Here is a 19,575-nt window from a genome sequence, read left to right as displayed (position 1 = left end):
CGCTCCTCTCACCGTTTTCACACTCGTGGAAATTTCACGTAAAACGTGGGTGTCTCCCGTCGTCGCGCGCGCACGTGCGCCGCGCGCGAATGGCGCCATAAATTTATGTGTCGTTCTGAAACGTTTACCCTTCCGCCGCTGAATTGCATTTACGACCGTAATTACTTATCCCGGATAATCTACTCGGTCGGTTGTATTCATTGATCTAAGGCATATGCGCTTATCATTTTATAATCCATAATTCTCTATATAACGTATATTTTTGTAATATTATTATTATTATTATTATTATTATTATTATTATTCACACATTCTAGGGAGAATAATGTTATTAAGCCTTCGAATTTAATACTGCTACATAATTAAGTATCAAGAAATGATTTTTTTGCAAAACATAATTTTATATTCAAGACAATAATTAATTTTACCCAAAATTATAATCTCGCATTAAATTGGAATTTTCTGAAAAAAATTTGCGCTACAAAGAAAATTCTGTCATCCTCTTTTTCTTATCGCATCCTTTCTACTTCGAGGAAGTAATCCAAGTTCGCGTGTCTCGCCCCGCCGATAGTATCGCGAATGAGTATGTACAAGAGGCTTTCCACGTTGCGGCAACAAGCGAGGAAGATGTGCATTCCCATTGTCAGAGCATAGTCCGGAGCTCTCTCGGCGAGAAGACGCGTTCTTTACCACCGTAATTCCGTTTCTCACAACGCGTAAACAGCCGTACTGCTTTCCACGCGACTACCGTTTTTACCGTTGGACGTTTAGAAAAGTATTTACGATCTCGCGTGAGGCGATTGTCATAATCGTATCATTTGAGCGCGAGTATAAAAGTAGTTGTTTACTTACTTTACGATAAAAAAAAATAAAAAATTGTTTAGACGAGTACGAAATTATCCTTTTTACTATTTACAAAATATTACATTAGTTGTATATTAAGTTATATTTAATATAGAAACTGGAATTAATTATGGATATATAAATTATAAATATATATTTCGTGTATTTTAGAAAATAGAACGCCAACTATAATAATAATAATGGTATTTATATATTTAGAAATTGTTCATACACGATTTTTTGGGATTAATATTCTAAGTATTTGAATGGCATGTGCGAGTGCATGTTGTGCACGAAAATAATGCAATAAATAATCATGACTATAGATCGCCCATCCCCTACTGTCAAGCAACTTTTCTTGGATGTGACAAGGCTGCCTGGGAAAATCTCCACGTGGAGATGCCACGTGAAGACTTTAATGAATTTTCTATTAACAAGCCATTGAAGCGCGTAGGAGACAGTAAAGCAGTTTCGATCGGTAAATGAAGATAAAGGTTTCATTCAAGTATTGAAATATTTAATAACATTTTTCATAGTAATTTGAAATTTTCCACGAATTACTCGATTAATAATTAAAACAACGGATAGTACGTTTAACCGTATCAACATTAATTAATAACAAACTTAAAAAAAAATCCAAAAGTGGCCTCTCTATAAACCGCGAACGACGATAACGGTGCTTGCTTTCATCGCACTTTTCGCTCGAAAGAACTTTTGCAGGAAGCTAAGAGAAAAACTTTGCAAAAGTAAGAGCGGAAAAATCACCGGCAAGTAAGATAAATGCAATCTCCTTTCTTAATTTCTAGATTAACGAAGAGTACCAAGAGAGACTCGGTGTTTTTAGTTGGAAATCGACAGAAGTTGAACGTAGATTTTATCGGTAAAAAAAAAAAGGCAAACACAATCTTTCCTCATGGGAGATACTCTCGAGAAATTTCGTCGCGTCTTTCTCCCTGCTTAATCCCCGTAAAAAGGGAATATAAACTCTCTTTTTCCCTTTTTCCTTTTTTGAGAGTTCGAGATAAATTTGTTCGCGTTCGCGTATAAATACAAAATCTATACTTTCGTTTCCGAAAATTGCGACAACTGCTGTCCGCGAAAAAGTTGTACATCACTTCTCGTGGAGTTTCGATTAACGGGAAATCGAGAACGTTTATCTCACGAAGGCGTGACATAATATCGACGTCGAAGATCGGACGCGCCGGAGGTGAACGAAGAATGGTAAATCGATTCGATACAAGATAGCCTTGTATCGGCGAGAAGATTGACTTATTGATCGAGCATGAACCTCCCATCCAGTCGGGAAAGGGAACTCGACATTGGATAGCTTGGCGATCTTACGTCTCGTAACGTTCAATCCTGTGTTTATCCGCGTGAAAGTGTTCACACACACATAAAGCTGTTTCTCAATCAATTTTCAGAACAAGCGGCAAATATTTCGCTAACATTTTATTTCGCAAAATTTTACAGAATTATTAATTGATTTCTCCGATACTCTCATGTGCGTCGTTTATGCAATTTTTTAATGCTTTATGTGAGACCAAAAAATGTAATCATATACTAGTTTTATTTTATTTATAATCTTATTAAAAAAAAAATTTTTCTTTATAAAGAACTTACCTTCAGAATGTTCTCCACATCTGTACTGTCAATCGCTGCTCGCGCATTCGACCCCTGAAAAAAAAAAATTTCTTTTTTAAATATATTTGTCATAATCGTATCATTTGAGCGCGAGTATAAAAGTAGTTGTTTACTTACTTTATGATTAAAAAAATAATAAAAAATTGTTTAGGCGAGTACAAAAACGTACGTGAAAAGCAAATTCAAAATATCTCACACGCATATTCGGAGCTAATTTGCACAGAAGAGAATCCGCTCTTCTCGTGAGATTTCTCCACGATTTATCAGAAGCCTCCTCGAGTGATCATTAATCAACAACGTCGGGACGGAAATGGGGAAAAGGCATTGAAAAGGGTGGTGACTGGGAGTGAGACGAGTGGGAGGACACGTCCTACAGGGTGATATTACGAATAACAGCGAGTAGTCATTCCCAGAAAGAAATCGCGAGAACAATAGCGAATGCGTGAGATGGCTGAAACAAGAGAAAGAGACGGATGAAAAGGGGGAGGAATGACAGTGGGATACGAGGGTTGAGAGTGTCTAGTAACTTTTAGCCGGAGGACACCACATCGCGAAGAACGGGATGAAAAACGGAGGTGGACGAGAGACTGGATAATCACGGAAAAAGAACAAATGGAAAATGGAAAAACCGGAGAGAGCGGAAGCCGAAAAAAAGGAAAGAGAGAAATAGCTATACAAACCTACAAGCGATAACGAATTATTATAAATTCCAATGAATCTTATTTAAACCTGTTTTGGCAGAGATTTGTTTAAAAAATCAAACTTTAAATTTTGTCATGTTTATCTTTAAGCTATATACATATAAGTTATACGTATGTGTGCATATATATAAAAATATTTTTAACAAGAGCATAGAGAAAAGAAAGAAGAAAATAAACATTCAATTATTTTAAATATACAATAAAATAGGAATATTATGCGACGAGATAAAAAAGTTTAGAAAAATCGAAATGAAAAACGACCGTGGAAAGTGAAGAAATTAGAGAAAAGGTGACACTAACGAAAAAAGCCGGGATATATTGTTTTCATTAACAGCGTAACTTTCAACGATACTTGGCTTCCGAATTTACCCCCTCGTTGTCAACCGCACGCTCGGCCCTCCTCTCTCTCTCTCTCTCTCTCTCTCTCTCTTTCACCTTCTTCACGCGTAATTCCGAACTAATTTCGCGGATGAGAACGAATGGCCAACGACTCGGCAGTGAACAATTCGTCGTCCATTGTCAAAGAAAGGAATAGAGAAAAGAAATGCTGGCTCAAGACAGAGTGAGAACTACTAGAGGGACGATTACGTGGACAAACGGGAATCAATTTTCCAGAAGAATGCGAAAGAGAAAGAGGAGGGATGAGATACGCTCAAAACCTAGTCGGTTCTAATTGTATAAGTACACCTGTAGAAGGAGAGACACTCTGATTGTATCCTCGAGGGGCAATATGTGAGCGGAAGGGGAGAAAGGGCAAAGGGTCGAAGAAGGAGACACGATCGATAGTCAATCCCAATGAAATTTGCACCTCGAGAAGCCACGCGTAATAGGACCTGCCGTCTCGAAACTTCCCCCCCCCCTCTCTCCCTCTCTATCTGGACCTCCCCCTGACTTAGGTGGATTTCCATTGAAAAGCAATTCATTCTCTGTCAACGAGCCTGTCGAGCCAACTGGTTTCGTTTGATACCTCGTCGGATGATCTCGGAGTAGATTCAACGTGGAGAAGAAGAAAAGAAGAGAGGGAAGGAAAGATAATAACCTCTTTATTATGGCTCCTTGGTGATTAATGCCATAGCTGCTTGATCTTTCTCCTACGATTTGCGGTCGAGAAGGAAAGCATCTCGTGATTCTCTTGTTTGAACGCGAAAATGATAAATTGCGCTCGAGATGTCGAAGAGTGATTGATAATTAAAGATTTTGATGCGGTAAAGCGAATAATGCAGAATGCAGAGTATCGTTCATTTTTAGACGTAACTTTAGAAAAGACGTAGCTTTCGTATATTTGATGTAATATTTTGTCATTAAATTAAAAAAAAAATCACAAAAATTTATAGACTAAATTAGATATAAGTATAAAAATTATTTACATTTCAATTTGTCGACACTACAAATTGTTATAATCTCCTTTATTCATACATTCAATCGTTGATCAATTTAAATTTCGAAATTATTTAATTTTTTTGCACACGAATAATATCTCACCAAAATTAAAAGCTTCAACCTTATTATTATTATTAATATGACAGAATACTCCTTATATAAAATAGAGAGCAATATGTAGCTAGATTAACGATAGCATAATGATTCTTAACAACTTGTAATTTCGATAATGTCTCATTTAGTAACGTGCAACAATAGCGCCGACCGTCGCGGAAACTTTGCTCTTAATCTTCTTACGCGACAAATAATCACGACTCTGGCGAGACACGCTATTAAAGTAGTTGCAAGACTTTGTGAGTCTTGCATCATTGCGACGTCACTGTCGCGACACTTGTGTACTTATCGAAAGACCGCCAATATATCTATTGATAGTGCATTAAATGAAAAATCAATACTAACGGAGCGATAAATTTTAAAATTCGTGAATTTTAATTTTTTAAATAAACTTACTTATTCTCTAGTTTTCATTACGATTTAAATTGAAATTGAGAATGCCACACACACGTACATACACAAACAGTCATACACAATTAGTTTCGAAAATGCTATTTCTGTGAAAATTTATATAAATTTCTTATCATGTATGTATGAAAAGCTGGCAAAGTAAAGAAGAGAATCTAAAATAATGCAAATTATTTAAAACTTATAATTAGAGTAATATTCACAGTATTTTTTTTAGCACGTACTATCAATTATGAAAATTGTCGCACGATTGATTATTTTTCGATAATGGAGTGTTTAATAGTTTTAAATTAATCTCCTCGACGTGGATATATATACATATATATCAGATATCCTAAAATAGCGTATAAGTTTTATATTCAAGAATATTTTATTCATGTTTTTGCATGCGCTAGAATATTTATAATTACTTTTATCATCAGCCTAAAATTATTAAATTGTTATTTATGGAAGAATAAAAATAATGAAAACACTAATGACAAAAAAAGCTAGGTTTTTATTTTATTATATAGTAGCTCTAAGGAAGAAAATTAATTTATAATTTTTAATTTAAAATAAATGTATATATATATATAAACTGCGTTTTTTTTACTTCCTCGTATTGTGTATATTTCCTCATTGATCTTAATCTTTTAGATATTTTTCTTTTTTTCGTAATCTTCCTGACATATTTTATAATGCAATTCCTATAAACATTACAACTTTTATTTCTCGATGTAATTATTATATTAATCTCTCTTCATCGTTTATTCATTCCGATGGTATCTGTATCACAGGAAACACGCCATTTCCGAAACATCCCGCGTGTGTAAACAATCTCCGCTCGAAGCGAAACGATGAAATCGTTACCTTCGAAAGGCCATTATATCGTCCATTCTCTGGAGGGACGAACAATCATAGCGCACGCAGATCGTGCTGGAAACGATCGTAGTAAAGCCAGCGTAGTACGAGGGAGAGAAAGAAAGAGAGAAATATAGAAAAGTCGATACTCACGTTAACCTCGATCAGCTTCAGTCGGCCGGCGAATTGAGTACGGTTCGCGAGACCGCCGCCAAAATTGCCACCACCGACGACACTCCCGCTGGAATTGCCGCCGACCGGCAAAGAGCCATTGCTCCCTACGAGGGCGGGCGGTGCATGTGGCAGAGGCGGGCCCTTGGCCGGAAGTAAGCCGTGGTTGCGATGATCGTTACTACCGCCGCCGTGCTTGACCGGCTGACCGGGATAGCCACCCCGGCCGCCGTAGGGTGGCTTGCCATCGGCGGGTTTCACAAAGCCGCCCCGTTGCTGGTGGCTCATGGCCGATGACGAGGAGCCGCCGACCGAGGAGGAAGACGAGGTGCTCGACCCCCTGAGTCCGCCGGGTTTCTTAAACTCCTGCCCCGAGGACGGGGAACAGTTCCTGCCGCCGGTGCCGGACTTATGAGAGGAGGGCGTCGGCGAGGGCGCCGGGCTTTGTGGGATGCCGTCGATGCCGATCAAACGTTTAGGTTCGTCCAGCAGATGCTTCACTAGATGATAGTTGCCCAGCTTAGACTGGATTTGTGGATCGGGATCCGCCTGAAATGAAACAATGACAGAGACATCAGGGATGCGACATGTATATATATATTTTCTCAAACTTAAAAATAATCCTCAAGTACTTTGCGTGGAAAAGAATACAAAAATACGCGTTAATGATGATCGTTATCTCACGCAAACTTGATATTAAATCCTCAAATTAAGATTGCATGTATATGCAAAAAAAGATGTTTTAAAAAAAATTATACACTTTCTTTTATATTCTTTTATTTTTTTACAAAAGAGAATAATGCAAATGAAAAGGAAAACCGCGCGGTGCGAATTAACCCAACGAGAGCACTCAAGGATTTAAATGCATTCTCACGTAATTTAGATTTCTCGCTAAGTCATATTTTAACGTCAGATTCTTCGGCGAGTTATATTACCAATTACCGCATTTTTAATTAAAGGATCACGCGGAGGTTCTCAATTAACTTAACGAATCTCACACAGAGCTGCTAATTGCTGCTTAAATCTTCCGCCGAGAGAAATTCATTTGGTCGTCGGGAAATCGCGGTGACAAGCCGCACGCTTAAATGGTAAAACGCGCCTTAAATGGGACACGACGCCAAGAGAGTCAACGCGAAGGGTTACGACGATATATACATAACGAATCAATCATGTCACGGTGTGGCGTTCTCCGTAAACTCGCCCGCATAGCTCGTCATTTATCAAACAAAGATCAGCAGCGAGAGACGCAGCGATCGAAACCGCAGTCGCCGATGCAGTCTGCGACTCAACACTCGTCGTCTGTTTCGCCTCATATATGTAACACACGTGTAAACCTATATATACATACATACATGTAGGTAACGTTCTCCGGTTCGCGCGCTGATTGCACGGGCAATTAGCAAAAATTAATGCGCCGAGGAACAGGCGGCTGCCGAGTTTACGACACACAGTGTTCGACTGGTAATTTAGCGTATAGCGCGTGCACGCTAATATGAATCACGTTGTTGTACGTGCGCAATAATACAACCGCCTGTTCTGTTTCGAAACCCCCTCCCTCCCTCCCTCTCTCTCTCCCTTGACAAGCTAACGCGCGTTCCGTCTTTGTCCATTAAAGACAATGAGATCGAATCGCGGTTTAAAAAGGAGGTCTCCGAGCGCGAGAGAAGGGAGTAGATCTTAACGTGATTAATGAGCGCCGCTATAAATCACGTCCGCTTGTTAGCACCGGAAGACTTTTTCGCGCTTGCCGATCGCGCCCTTGTAATGAAGGTACGCGCCCTCCTTGACGCGGATGAGATAGAGTCGAGATTTCGGGAGGCATGCACAGCCCGACGCGCGCGAAATTCTTGCGCGTACTTGGAGAATAATGGCATGGACGACGATGGAATCGTACAATGGAATCGTCGAGAGAGCGATTGTTAGTGCTGATTATAGAGAACGCGGCGAACAGATCGTCCTGTTAACTTTTGCGCCCCGTAATAACTCCCAGTTTATGTTATAGTTAAAGTGTGAGATAAGAGAGATTCGTGATAAAATTAATTGTAATCTAAAACGAGCTGTGGTAGGTAATCTTGTCAAAAATTGCGATTTTTTAATTTAATTAAATATAATCCTCAAAGTATAAATATAAACACGTATAATTTTTAAAAGTTGAAAAAAAAAAAAAAAACAAATAAAATTAACAAAACAATTATTTTCCATATTTAATTTAAATACTAGAGATCATTAAAAAATTTATATATATATATATATTTCTCGAAATTAATCTTTCCTAAAATCTGATAATAAAATAAATCTTTTCCTCGAAAAGCGAGACAGGACATCCTGTTTCATTAATAAATCCTTGGAATATTGTTCTTTCCACAAAATTTACGGTAATGTAAATGCGAGCAAACGAGAGAGATAGAGATAGAGAGAGAGAGAGAGAGAGAAAGACGTAGGTGACCAGGTCAGGGACTTCTCATCCGCCCTGACCTCGTGCAACCTCATCCGGTCTCTCCGCCTGCAGTCAGTCAGCCTGTCAGTCAGCCACCCCCGCCACCGTTGAGTGGTACTCCACGTGTGCCATCCGACGTATCCCGTGCGTATACTATACCACGTACACAACACATAAAGCGCGCGCATGAGCGGCGTTCTGTATCGGCGAAAGCGTTGTAAAACGTCCGTAATTATAACGCGTCGTAATGCAACCATTATATTGCGAAAGATGATACCGACGGCGAAGATGAAAATGTTTGCTGTGCACGAGAAAAATCGATAAATCTGCACTCTACGCTTGCCCATGAAACTATTAAGCGGAACGCTAAATGACTCTCTCGTGATGGGATTCTAAAAATTTCTTCAGAGAAAGTTAGGTTCTCTGATAGATCAAACGATAGAAAACAAATAATGGAAAATAAAAATTAATTGGAACAAGGACGGCGTGAATTTTCATCGAAGAAAAAAATAAATGCTTAGCGATTTCAAAACGAATATCACGATTCAAAGTTTCTTGGAATACTTTGCGTTTTCTTTGTGTTTTTTATAGAACATGTCGCGTGTGTATTAAATCTGTATATGTGCATAAATATCTTGAATAAAAAGATAATAATAAAAAGAGAGAGAGAGAGAGAGCCAAGAAAATGCGAGGTAACTTCAGATTCCTCTTCACGTAGAAAATACACGCGCTGGTGAACCGGCCATCTCCAGGCTGTGTGATTTTCTGTATCGCAGAATACAGGCAAGTATTTACGTCACGGTGTCTGCACGGGAGAATGCACACGGCCGTCACTCGCGCAGTCGTGCGGTATTTATGAGTCTGCGCGAGTTCGCGACGTGAATGGATGATGAAAGCGACTCGCAGCAACTCTGATCGAGCGCGGACGTCCGATCGAGCTTTGATCCACTTAACTGACACACCGCGATCCATCGAACGCACGTTCGAAATTCGTTGCGTGCGACATGTGAGTATTTTAGCGGGATGTTTCAGCGTGCGAAAATTACAGCTCGCAACGCTCGTTTCATCAACGCCTTTTATGAAAGTTTGTTTTTTTTTTTGGCTCGCTCTCTTTTTTCCTAAATCTTCTTATATATATATATATATATATATATATATATATATATATCGATTTCGCTTAAATATTTACAAAATAAAATGGGATTTTCCAAAAATAAACTTAATTAAAAATTTTAGAAATTTCAATTAAGTATGTGCAAAATATAGCCAAAGAATAGTGCTTTTTTTTAGTCACGCATATATGTGACATATGTACACGTCGATTGTTTCCAATTCATTAATCGTTTTAATAGACGTGTACAAGTGTAAGTATTGTTTGAATATGATTTAGACACAAAACAGCTGACATTCGCAAGCACCGTTAAAAATCCATTGAATCCATACGCTTTGTTGCAACATGAATGACCCGCGGGTACAACTTTTCATCGAAAGAAAAAGCTCGGAAAAATCTGGATACGTCCGCGTTTACCAAAGTTAAGCTCTTTATTCTCGAAGAAATTTGACAAAGCCCAAAGCTATTTGCTAACGTCACAACTGTAGACGATATCATAGAATTCTTACAAACAAAAAATATTTGTACATCTTGGTGTAGTAAGATTATATACAGAAATGTGCTTGGTAGCTCTTTTTTAAATTTAGTTAAATTAACAATGTTCTCTAATTCATTTTCTATTACTTTTATATATACATATCACGTTATTTTATTGTTTATTAATTATTTTTATATCTTATCGCATTTTAAATATACAATAATTTAATGGCCGTTATGATTTTTTAGTGAAATATTAGATTTAATAAAAACTAAAAAGAGAATAAAGTGCAAAGAAATAAAATGCTTTCCTAAAAAATAAAAGTGGTTCTATTAAAATAAACAGATAGTGTAAAATATTTTTGAAAGACTAAAATATTTTGCTATCACTTTTCCCAACATTCGTGTTTGCTTTTGATATTGTAACATTTGGATATTGCAAAAATTTGACAAGTTAGCAAAACATAAAAACATCAAAGTTTGCAAAAGGATGAGAAAGATTTAAACAATCTTTCTCACTCTTCCTATTTCCGTTACCTTCTTCCTTTTCCGACATGCATATATCTACATAAATATAATGGCCAGTATAAAAAAAAAAAATATAGTAAAACAGCGGAACGAGAAAGGTCAGCAAACTATTTACATAGAGCCATTTTCTGTAATTTTTATCGAAAAATATCATGATGCAGTTGTAACCTACGCCTAAGAAAAATTATGAATACGAAATCAGGTTCGATAAAAAGATGAAATAATACGCTAGAGTTAAAACCGAATGGTCTCGAAAATAAAAACATACAAAGTAAATTTTAAAATTAAAGATAGTTCATATGAATAATTATATCAGTAAATTTTTAAATTGCACAGATGATCAAGAATATCAAACATGCAAATTAACACACAATTTTCCCTCGTCTCGTTAATTGCAAGAAACAATTATAAAAAAAGAATAACAACAATTATACTTGCGTATTTATGTATATTTTTGTATTTTATATTAGTACCGTTTATCGCATAAAACGACTAAATTGCTTTCGTGACAACATTTCAGCGATTCACTTTTCCCGCGAATATATAATTTGTTCGAAACGGAGGCGCGTGAATTCGCCTCGAGCGATGAAAAAGCCGCAATAATTTGGACGACGGAGGCAGGTGGGTATCTCGTTTGAGGTTACATGAGCGGCGGCACGTACGGTCCTCTCTTCTCCTACCTCGGCCTCTGGCGTATAAAGAGAAAGATATATGTATTTCGCTTGACGGCGAATGCACTTGCCAACCGTTCGCGGACCGAACGATGCACACTCTACACTCAGTTGTGTTCATCTGACAGCTGCGGCAGGACCGAAATCTCTATTCCCCGAGAAAAGAGAGAGAGAAAGAGAGAATCGTCGTTAACGCATTAGTATGAACGCTGTGCTGAGATCGGAGATTATTCGCTTCTTATACGCGTTGGTAATATGCGATGTCTTATATCCCTATTTCGTTCGCTTTTATTTCCTTCTTCCGCAGAATGTATTAAGTGATTCTCGCGTATACTAACGTATAAAACAGTTGTCGACAAATCAACGAGTTCAGTAATATAATATATTATATAATAAAATACATTTTTTCTTTCTCTGTACAAAAATGTATGTGTATATATTATGGTAATGAAAATATATATATATATATATATATATATTCTCCTTAAAAATATACATAATTTTTCTAAATGTATTTTTCAACATTCAAAGGATCTGCATTCGCTTTTTTGTCATTTCAAGTCAATCTATCGAATTCATTTCTGTTCTGTGAAATGTACAGTGGAGACATATTTATTATTTTTATATTATTTTATTTAATAAGATCGGCGTCAATAATTTAGCAACAATTACTTAAAATCTTTGATCAATATATGATTAAATATAATCAAACAAATGTTAACGTATAATAATTTATAAACTGATTAATATTTCGTTCTAAGATAAAAAAAAATCAAATTAAATGTCATCACACTGAAATTATATATACCACAAATCTTGTAGAAAGAGAAAAAATAGAGAAATTTCACATCTCCTATTATTAATAATTTATTACAAAAATATCCATAAACTTTAAAAAGTTTCTGTATGTAATAATACTACGTATATTTATATTTAAAGTAAAATTTATTAGTGTGCTTTCAAGCGGCTGTCGTAATTGGCTGATAGCAACGCGAATACGAAGAGATGCAAAGTCAAATAAAAATAGACTCGATGCAAATTAGCGGACCGCGCACGAGTTAACGTGAACACGAAACGAATTAATAAAAGCCACCTTGAGCCGCCTCGCGAGGTAAAGCATTAAAATCGCCCTTTCGCGCGTACCCGTTGTTTCGAGTTTTCATCCCCCTCCCCTAGCGTCAGAGTGCGAGAACGTGCAAGCGGCGAAAAAAAGGGTAAAGAAAAAAGAAAAAAAAATTGGTAGATGAAAGTCGACGGACTGGCGGGACTGGAGGACGGGACAAAAAATCAAGGGGTAATGAAGAGAGGGGTGGCGAGAGGAGAAAGGCGTGTAAAAAAAAAAAAATCGCGCTTTTGCACGTAAAGGGCTGCCGTCTGCGCGACGGTACTCTCTCTCTCCTCTCCGTTCTTTCCCCATTCCATTTTAAAATGATACGTGTCTGGCATCGCTTTCCCGCACTTTGCCCGTCGTCGTCGTCCTCGCCGTCATCGTCGTCGTTTCACTCCATGCATGTGAAATTCGCATTAAGCGACCAACGGTAACGGAAACTACACGACGACGACGACGACCGGCGTCGTGGATTCATCGGTCACACGTGCGCTAGTGATAGTAGGACGTAATCCACAAGAGCGAAGCTTTCTTCTTTATTTCCTGTTCAAGCTAAATTGCTCGATATTCGTGCGACTCGACATCGACTCGATTCCCACCTTTTGTAAATTAATACGAGACGCTTTATCGTGTCTACGAACTATCGTGTTTACATTCATTTTGCATGCGACTGATAAATAAAAAACCAATTCAAGTGTTATCGAACACATGAAAAGAGAAGCATCTCGTTTTAGAGAGGCCGCAAAATCGAAAGTTATCGCCAAGATATTTTACTGACAGCTGGTGATATCGTAATAAATATCAAATGTGATATCTTCTCCCCATGGGAGAAGTTGATATTTATCACCAAATTGTGTGATGGCTGCTATATCCAATAGGTCAGAAATATTATATTCGAATCGCCTCACTGAAACGAGGCTATAAAATAGACAAGGCTCCATGTGATGGAAGAAAAAGAAGAAAAAAAAGAGACTTGGTATCAAATGCGCTTCGAGACTGTTTACTCACAACCGACATCATATCTCTGATAACTAATGTTTCGTTTAGACGTTTATATTTGCCCGTTTGATATATGTGTATAAAATTATCATATCAAAGGGTATTTTGTAAACGTATTAAACATATGTATAAATGTATTCACAAATCGAAAAAAATCTTTTCGCTTTGTACTAAATAGGCGCGAATAAATTTTTAGCATCTTGTGCTAGTTACCAGATTTTTTTGCACGAAAAGTAGAATTAACTAACCGTCACGTGTTTCTCTCGGTCGTCCATCGCAGCTGGACGTGGCCATTTTATGGTCCCTTTCCTCGGAAATCGCGGACACGGAAGCTGCACGCACTCCAATTAATTTACAACTTTGCTTCTAACGACGTCTCTACAAGCCGTGCCGTCGTCGTGACAGATTTCTCGGCTTGTCAAGGGTTGGGTTAACTCTCTTGGCCCGAGCACGTCGCGCCCGTGTTTTGAACCGGGAGATTCCTCGTCGAGACATCCATAACGGCTTAACAGCTCTACGCGATCTCTCTCGTCACTAATTAATTTATAACTTGGCTTTCGCCAACGTCCGCAAACACTTCATCGCGTTCACATAAATTGCTAAACAGAGATACATTCAGCCAATTAACATTCGATTGTAATGATCCGTAAAATTAAAGTAACGTTGCATTTTATCGCCGTTTTATCTCTTCGATTTATTTATAACATAAGCATATTAATTATTTAAATTAATTATTCTTGTCTATATATATACATATATATATATATCGATATGAAATTACTAATCATGAAGTATATCATTCATTATTCATGTGCAATGTTATTTTTGCATCGATGAATATATTTATTAATCATCGATAAAAAATTATATGCATGTAATTATTCGTGTACGTAGAATAAAATGCAAATAATATAAGTGCAGAAGTGCCTGTTATACAAATAGCGGCATCTTGCCGGAATGATAAAGCAATTTACCGCGCAAACGCGGCGAGTCTCCCCGATGATCAAGAGCGCGGGATAATTCGGGATCCCGAGATCGCTTTGTAAAGGGATCCTGTAGCGAGGCTCATGCTGCGAGCGATCTGACCACTCGGATAATACGGTTCACCTCGTGAGAACTCGCCAACGGAAGATGGCGTAACACTAAACAGCGTACTCTGAACCATCTCGACACAAGCGACAAAGCCTTCCGCTTCCCTCTCTTCATCCTTCAAACAACTCCATAACCCGGGCTAAGCCCAAAAGATGAAAGCTATCGATATTGCGAAACTAAACCACAATTTTCACACGGTATCACCTATTAATGCTTGCACATAAATGATGTCATACGTGTTTAAAATTGAAAAAAAAAAAAAAAAATGGACATAAATGTATAAATTCGTCTATCTCATCACGTAGTGTTTTCCAAGATTTGCGTCCAAGCAATTGTTCGGTAGAAACTTGAAGCTTAATAACACGTTTCCGACGTAGCGAGCCTCAATTTTCAAGAACAGAAGAAGAAAAAAACCGTCTCGCCTGTATTACGACGTCGATGTAAACGCTGAGGAGGTATTACGGATAGCTCGACTCGAAAGAGGCACGGAATACGGCCTGCCGTTGTAGCTCGGCGATAAATCACTCCGAAACGTCGAAGGTAAAGCGCAGAAGATATTCCACGGTAGGCTAGTAATCATGGTCGAACAGAGAGACAAACGGCCCACTCATCATTACGCCACCGTGCGTTCGCTACCGAAGTAGTGCAAGTTCCACCGAGAGACCGTGACTTTAACTGCGCGCCGATCACGCTCGCGTTACAAGGTCGAGACGGCTCGTCGCTACGAGGAAAATGCGCCAATCGTAATACAGCAAGATCAGATAACACAAGTCAAACGTAGAGTCAACAATTATTATGCTAAAAATAACAGAAATATCAAAGAGATCAACTTGACAAGACGATAATTTACTTAATTAGTAATAACATTTTTGCCTCTTTCTAATAATAAACATTAGAATTAAAGTAATTATAATAAATTATAGATAAAAAAAAATATAGAAAAATATTATAGATAATATAAATTAATAAAAATGACACATCGAGAAAACTACATTTTTTAAATTTCTCCAAATATTTCGCTATTTTATCTCCTACTCTCGTTCATTTGAAAAATTCATAAAAACGTAAGCTACTAATAATGACTTTTTCCTCGACGTATATACTGGATGGGGGTTAATATTCACCATCTATCGCTCCACTCAGTCGCGCGATTATTCTTCTCATTCATTCTCCACTCGTCTCGAGCGAGCCGTATTTTTTTTTTCACCGTCGCTTCCAGTCGGTTCGCGACGATCTACTTCGCTCTCACAACGCGGCGTTCTTCGTCCTTTTTTCACCCTCTTAACCACCCATCTATTTTATCCTCTCGCGCCCCGATCGCGTCCCCCCCCCCCCCTTCTCTCTCTCTTTCTTTCCTCTCCATTCTGTCGACCACCCTCCGTTCGCGCACAGACACGACTACGGAATCTTCTTTCATCCCCGAGAGTCTGCCCTTTTGGGATGTTCCACCCTCACCTCTAACCCCGTTCCTATACTTTCTCGTCGGACGAGCCCGATCTCTCGCAATCTTGCATCGGCAGCCTTGCGTAACCCTCAGACGCCTATCAGCAACGAAGGCGAAGAAGGACGAAGGACGAAGGACGAAATTACATCGGGACCGATCACGCAAGCCGTTCGTGTATATTTATAACACAAGTCGTCGTGGCCTTCTCTCAGGCGGGAGTAGTGACGGAAATAGTATTCGAATAGTATGCATATCCTTTTAACATGCGATATATCTACAGTAATAACCTCATTAACCTCATTACATTGTATTTAGTAATAGCTGATAAATGAGGTTAAACCAGACGGAATTAACGATAAAAATCGATTTGATTTAATTGAATGCAGTGTATAACAGTAATAGAAATTTCCTTTCTCCGCACAGTAAAAAGTTGTGCGTCAGTATGTTAAAATTTTCTTGTGTTAGTTTACCACAACCGATTTTGATTACTACTTCAATGTAAAATATGTTATTATTTTTATAAGATTTTCATGCGTTGCATTTATGTCGACTTTATAACTTAACACTTTGTGTATGTATCTTAGAAATGGAATATTATTTTGAGTGCTTTTAACACATCATTAATAATTATTTCAAACAATCAACATGTTTCAAAATTAATTTAACATTCTAAGAAAAGTTAAAATAAATCTTCAAGTAATCATGAACTTTAAAATGTTCTATCAACATTTCTTACCCAAGTTATTTTAACTACTCTTTCATGTAATTTTTAATTAATTTGAATGTTATTTTTACATCACACTTAATGTCACAATAACAAAAATAAATGTAAAGTTTTGTGTGAATTACTTAACATTTCTAATTTGTCAATAAGTAATACACAATCAACGAGTTATTTTAACTTAAAATTTAGAGTGGATTTTCTAAGACATGCAAAAAATGTTAAAATTAACATTTTATTTTTTACTGTGCGTATATAACGACGTCTCTTGCATTTCGAGTTTAAAAAAAGAAACTCACTCAATGTTTTCGAAGGCGTAACAAAAGTAGTATCGGGATATCACGAATATCGAATATAATATGAGTTATCAGCGATAAATTTACGTAGGAAATATTTAGTGCGCGGTAACGGCAGGTATACGAGATTGCAGAGCAAAATCGGATTAAAGTTAAAAATTCTCGCGTCTGAGACAAAATATAGCGAATTGTTGCGGGAGCAATAAAGTTCGCAAGAGATTGAATCGAAATAAGTAAAAACACTATCGAAGATCGGATATAGAATCAAAGTTTCAATTTAAAAAAAATCGGTTCACTGTCTAATCTTTATTCACCGTTACAATATAATATTCCGCGAGAAAAGAAATGTCACTCGTTTTTATTTCACCTTGTCCTTTCTCACACATTTCAAATTTAGCGAACGGATACTTCAATATTCCACGAACACTCGAATCGTCGCGTGTACCGTTACCTTGGAATTGACGTACGGGCTTACAGAAAATTCGTTATCAATGAAATTAATTGGCCGTCTCTGGGAATATTTTAACGAGGCGCCGTGCATGTCGCGTGGGCGAACGGTTAAATGCGCAATTGACATCGCGGCGAAGAAGTTACCTAATGGCACGGAGATTAGCGAGGGAAGCCCCGCCTGTGACGCGCGTGTGCACGTTAAGTAATAAGAATGAATTTTCGATAGACTATTAGATCTCTCTCCGAGAGATCTCTTCTTTACGCCATATAATTCATCGTCGTCCTTCGCGTCGTTCTCCGCCATTCTTCCGGCATTCAGCCCCGAAACGCGGCCTTGATTTTCCGAAATTGCAGGATCAGTTAAAAGGCAGCGTACGTAACGGGAGAATGATAAAAACGTGCAGATTCGCGCCAATCTTATCGACGTTTAAAATTCAAACCAAACGTGATACTCCGCACGTTTATCAACGCACTCGGACACAATCTGACATCTCTCATATTTTAATAATACTATCATTTCGCTCGATGAGATCGTTTCTGACATTTATCCTTCATTAGAAGAGATATTTATTTCTTGATAATTATTTTCATTCAATTCTTTCGTTTAGTTCACAGATGTTATCATATATCTTTGTCGATCTTTTTAATCCGGATATAGAACATTTCTTTTCATTATCTGGAAATCTTAAGAATTTTATATCTTAATAAAATGTTATGTGTAAAACATCTTAAAAAATATCAGATATGTTTCTAAAGTTTTATATTATACATGATAAATATATGTATTGTATAATATACTGATATTTCAGACTCTCGAAATATCCCTTGCATTAGATTAAATGTATATATCTCGAAATTGCGCTACTTTATGATCACATGATATTTTATTATCCCATTGTTCTTAATTTCTGATCGTTTCCCTACTATATTATCTGCGACCATATTGTGCTTGCTTACACGTTATCATTACATCGCGTCGGAAGAAAACTTTAATTCAAGGTTTTTGAAATACTCTCGTTAAGTTTCTCCACCGCGCTCTTATATAGATATACGCGATAGCACGATAGATTAGAACATTAATTCTCGTTATTGCCGGTGCATTCAGTGTCAAGCATCGATCGTCGAACATAGATGCGCAAAAGAATAGTTCCTAGCTATGCAGTTGCGTGCAAATAATGCGCCACAATTTCTCGCCTTCTGACTATTTTAGCAAAGTCCTACTTGATATATAATTATTTATAGCCTTTAATCATTATCATTATAATCTTTGGAATTAATCACTGTAAAGTGCCTTGTATGTAAATACCCCAGTTAATCAGGTACTTAATTACTTTATGATTTAAATCGCCTAAATAATATTTCGATAAATTATATCTTTCTTTAATAAAATAATATTATTTTTTGGACCACGTGTATTATCTGTCAGATAATTAGTTATATTTCAGTAGACGTAATCTCGTAGCAATAAAGACGACAGTTTCCTCGCTTTTACGACGTGGCATCGCCAAGTACATTGACTCCCATCTAAATCTTGCACGTTATCAAGCCAGCGCATATCGTGTATGTACGTGCTGACTGTGTTCGCGGCGCTTCTCCCCTAATCTCTCAATATCTGCTGACTGGTGAAGATAGAAATATCGAAAGCTCGGCATAAAGTCGACACTGCGTTAATACGATCGTCGAGCGAGCGCGAAGAATACCGGAAAATACCGGCGGAGAGACAAGCTCGTGTATGGAAACCGATGGGAAACTGACTTTTCGCTCGTACGCGAAAAACGTTCCATCGAATATCGAAGTCGGCAGGGCGCGAGCATTAAAACGACGTAATAAAAAAAAGTCAAAGATCGAGCACAGTTGCTAATTGCATTAGCGAAAGCGTTTCAGTCCGATGGACATTTTCACACGCGCTTAATCTTTAATTTACTTCGTACGTGAAATCTCTCTTTTTATATATAATAACGTATATAATTTTTATTTTACTTCAAAAAGATAAATAATATTCTTTAATAAAATCTTGGCATCAAGCGAAATTTATCAACAAGTCAAATGTTGTAACAATTTTATTTTGTTAAAGAATGTAAAAATGTAAAACGAATGAAAATACATATTTCGGCAAATTCAATCGAGATTTTAATATTGTAAC

The 19,575-nt window shown here is 37.4% G+C and overlaps 1 protein-coding gene across 4 annotated transcripts in view; it reads right to left on the bottom strand.

The window, feature by feature from the left end:
* Lilli (AF4/FMR2 family member lilliputian) overlaps positions 1-19,575 on the bottom strand; it is a 202,348-nt gene that overhangs the window by 70,643 nt on the left and 112,130 nt on the right. For all 4 annotated transcript variants that reach the window (XM_072900452.1, XM_072900454.1, XM_072900453.1 and 1 more), the window contains 2 exons: positions 6,081-6,647; positions 2,464-2,517 (listed from right to left, as the gene is read on the bottom strand). In XM_072900452.1, coding sequence (XP_072756553.1) covers positions 2,464-2,517; positions 6,081-6,647 — 621 coding nt within the window. The remainder of the gene's footprint in view (positions 1-2,463; positions 2,518-6,080; positions 6,648-19,575) is intronic.

This window comes from Anoplolepis gracilipes, chromosome 10, assembly GCF_047496725.1.
Source record: "Anoplolepis gracilipes chromosome 10, ASM4749672v1, whole genome shotgun sequence".
NCBI classification, from domain to species: Eukaryota; Metazoa; Arthropoda; class Insecta; order Hymenoptera; family Formicidae; genus Anoplolepis; species Anoplolepis gracilipes.
Note: the sequence above shows the minus strand (reverse complement) of the source record. Positions and strands in the feature narration are given on the sequence as shown.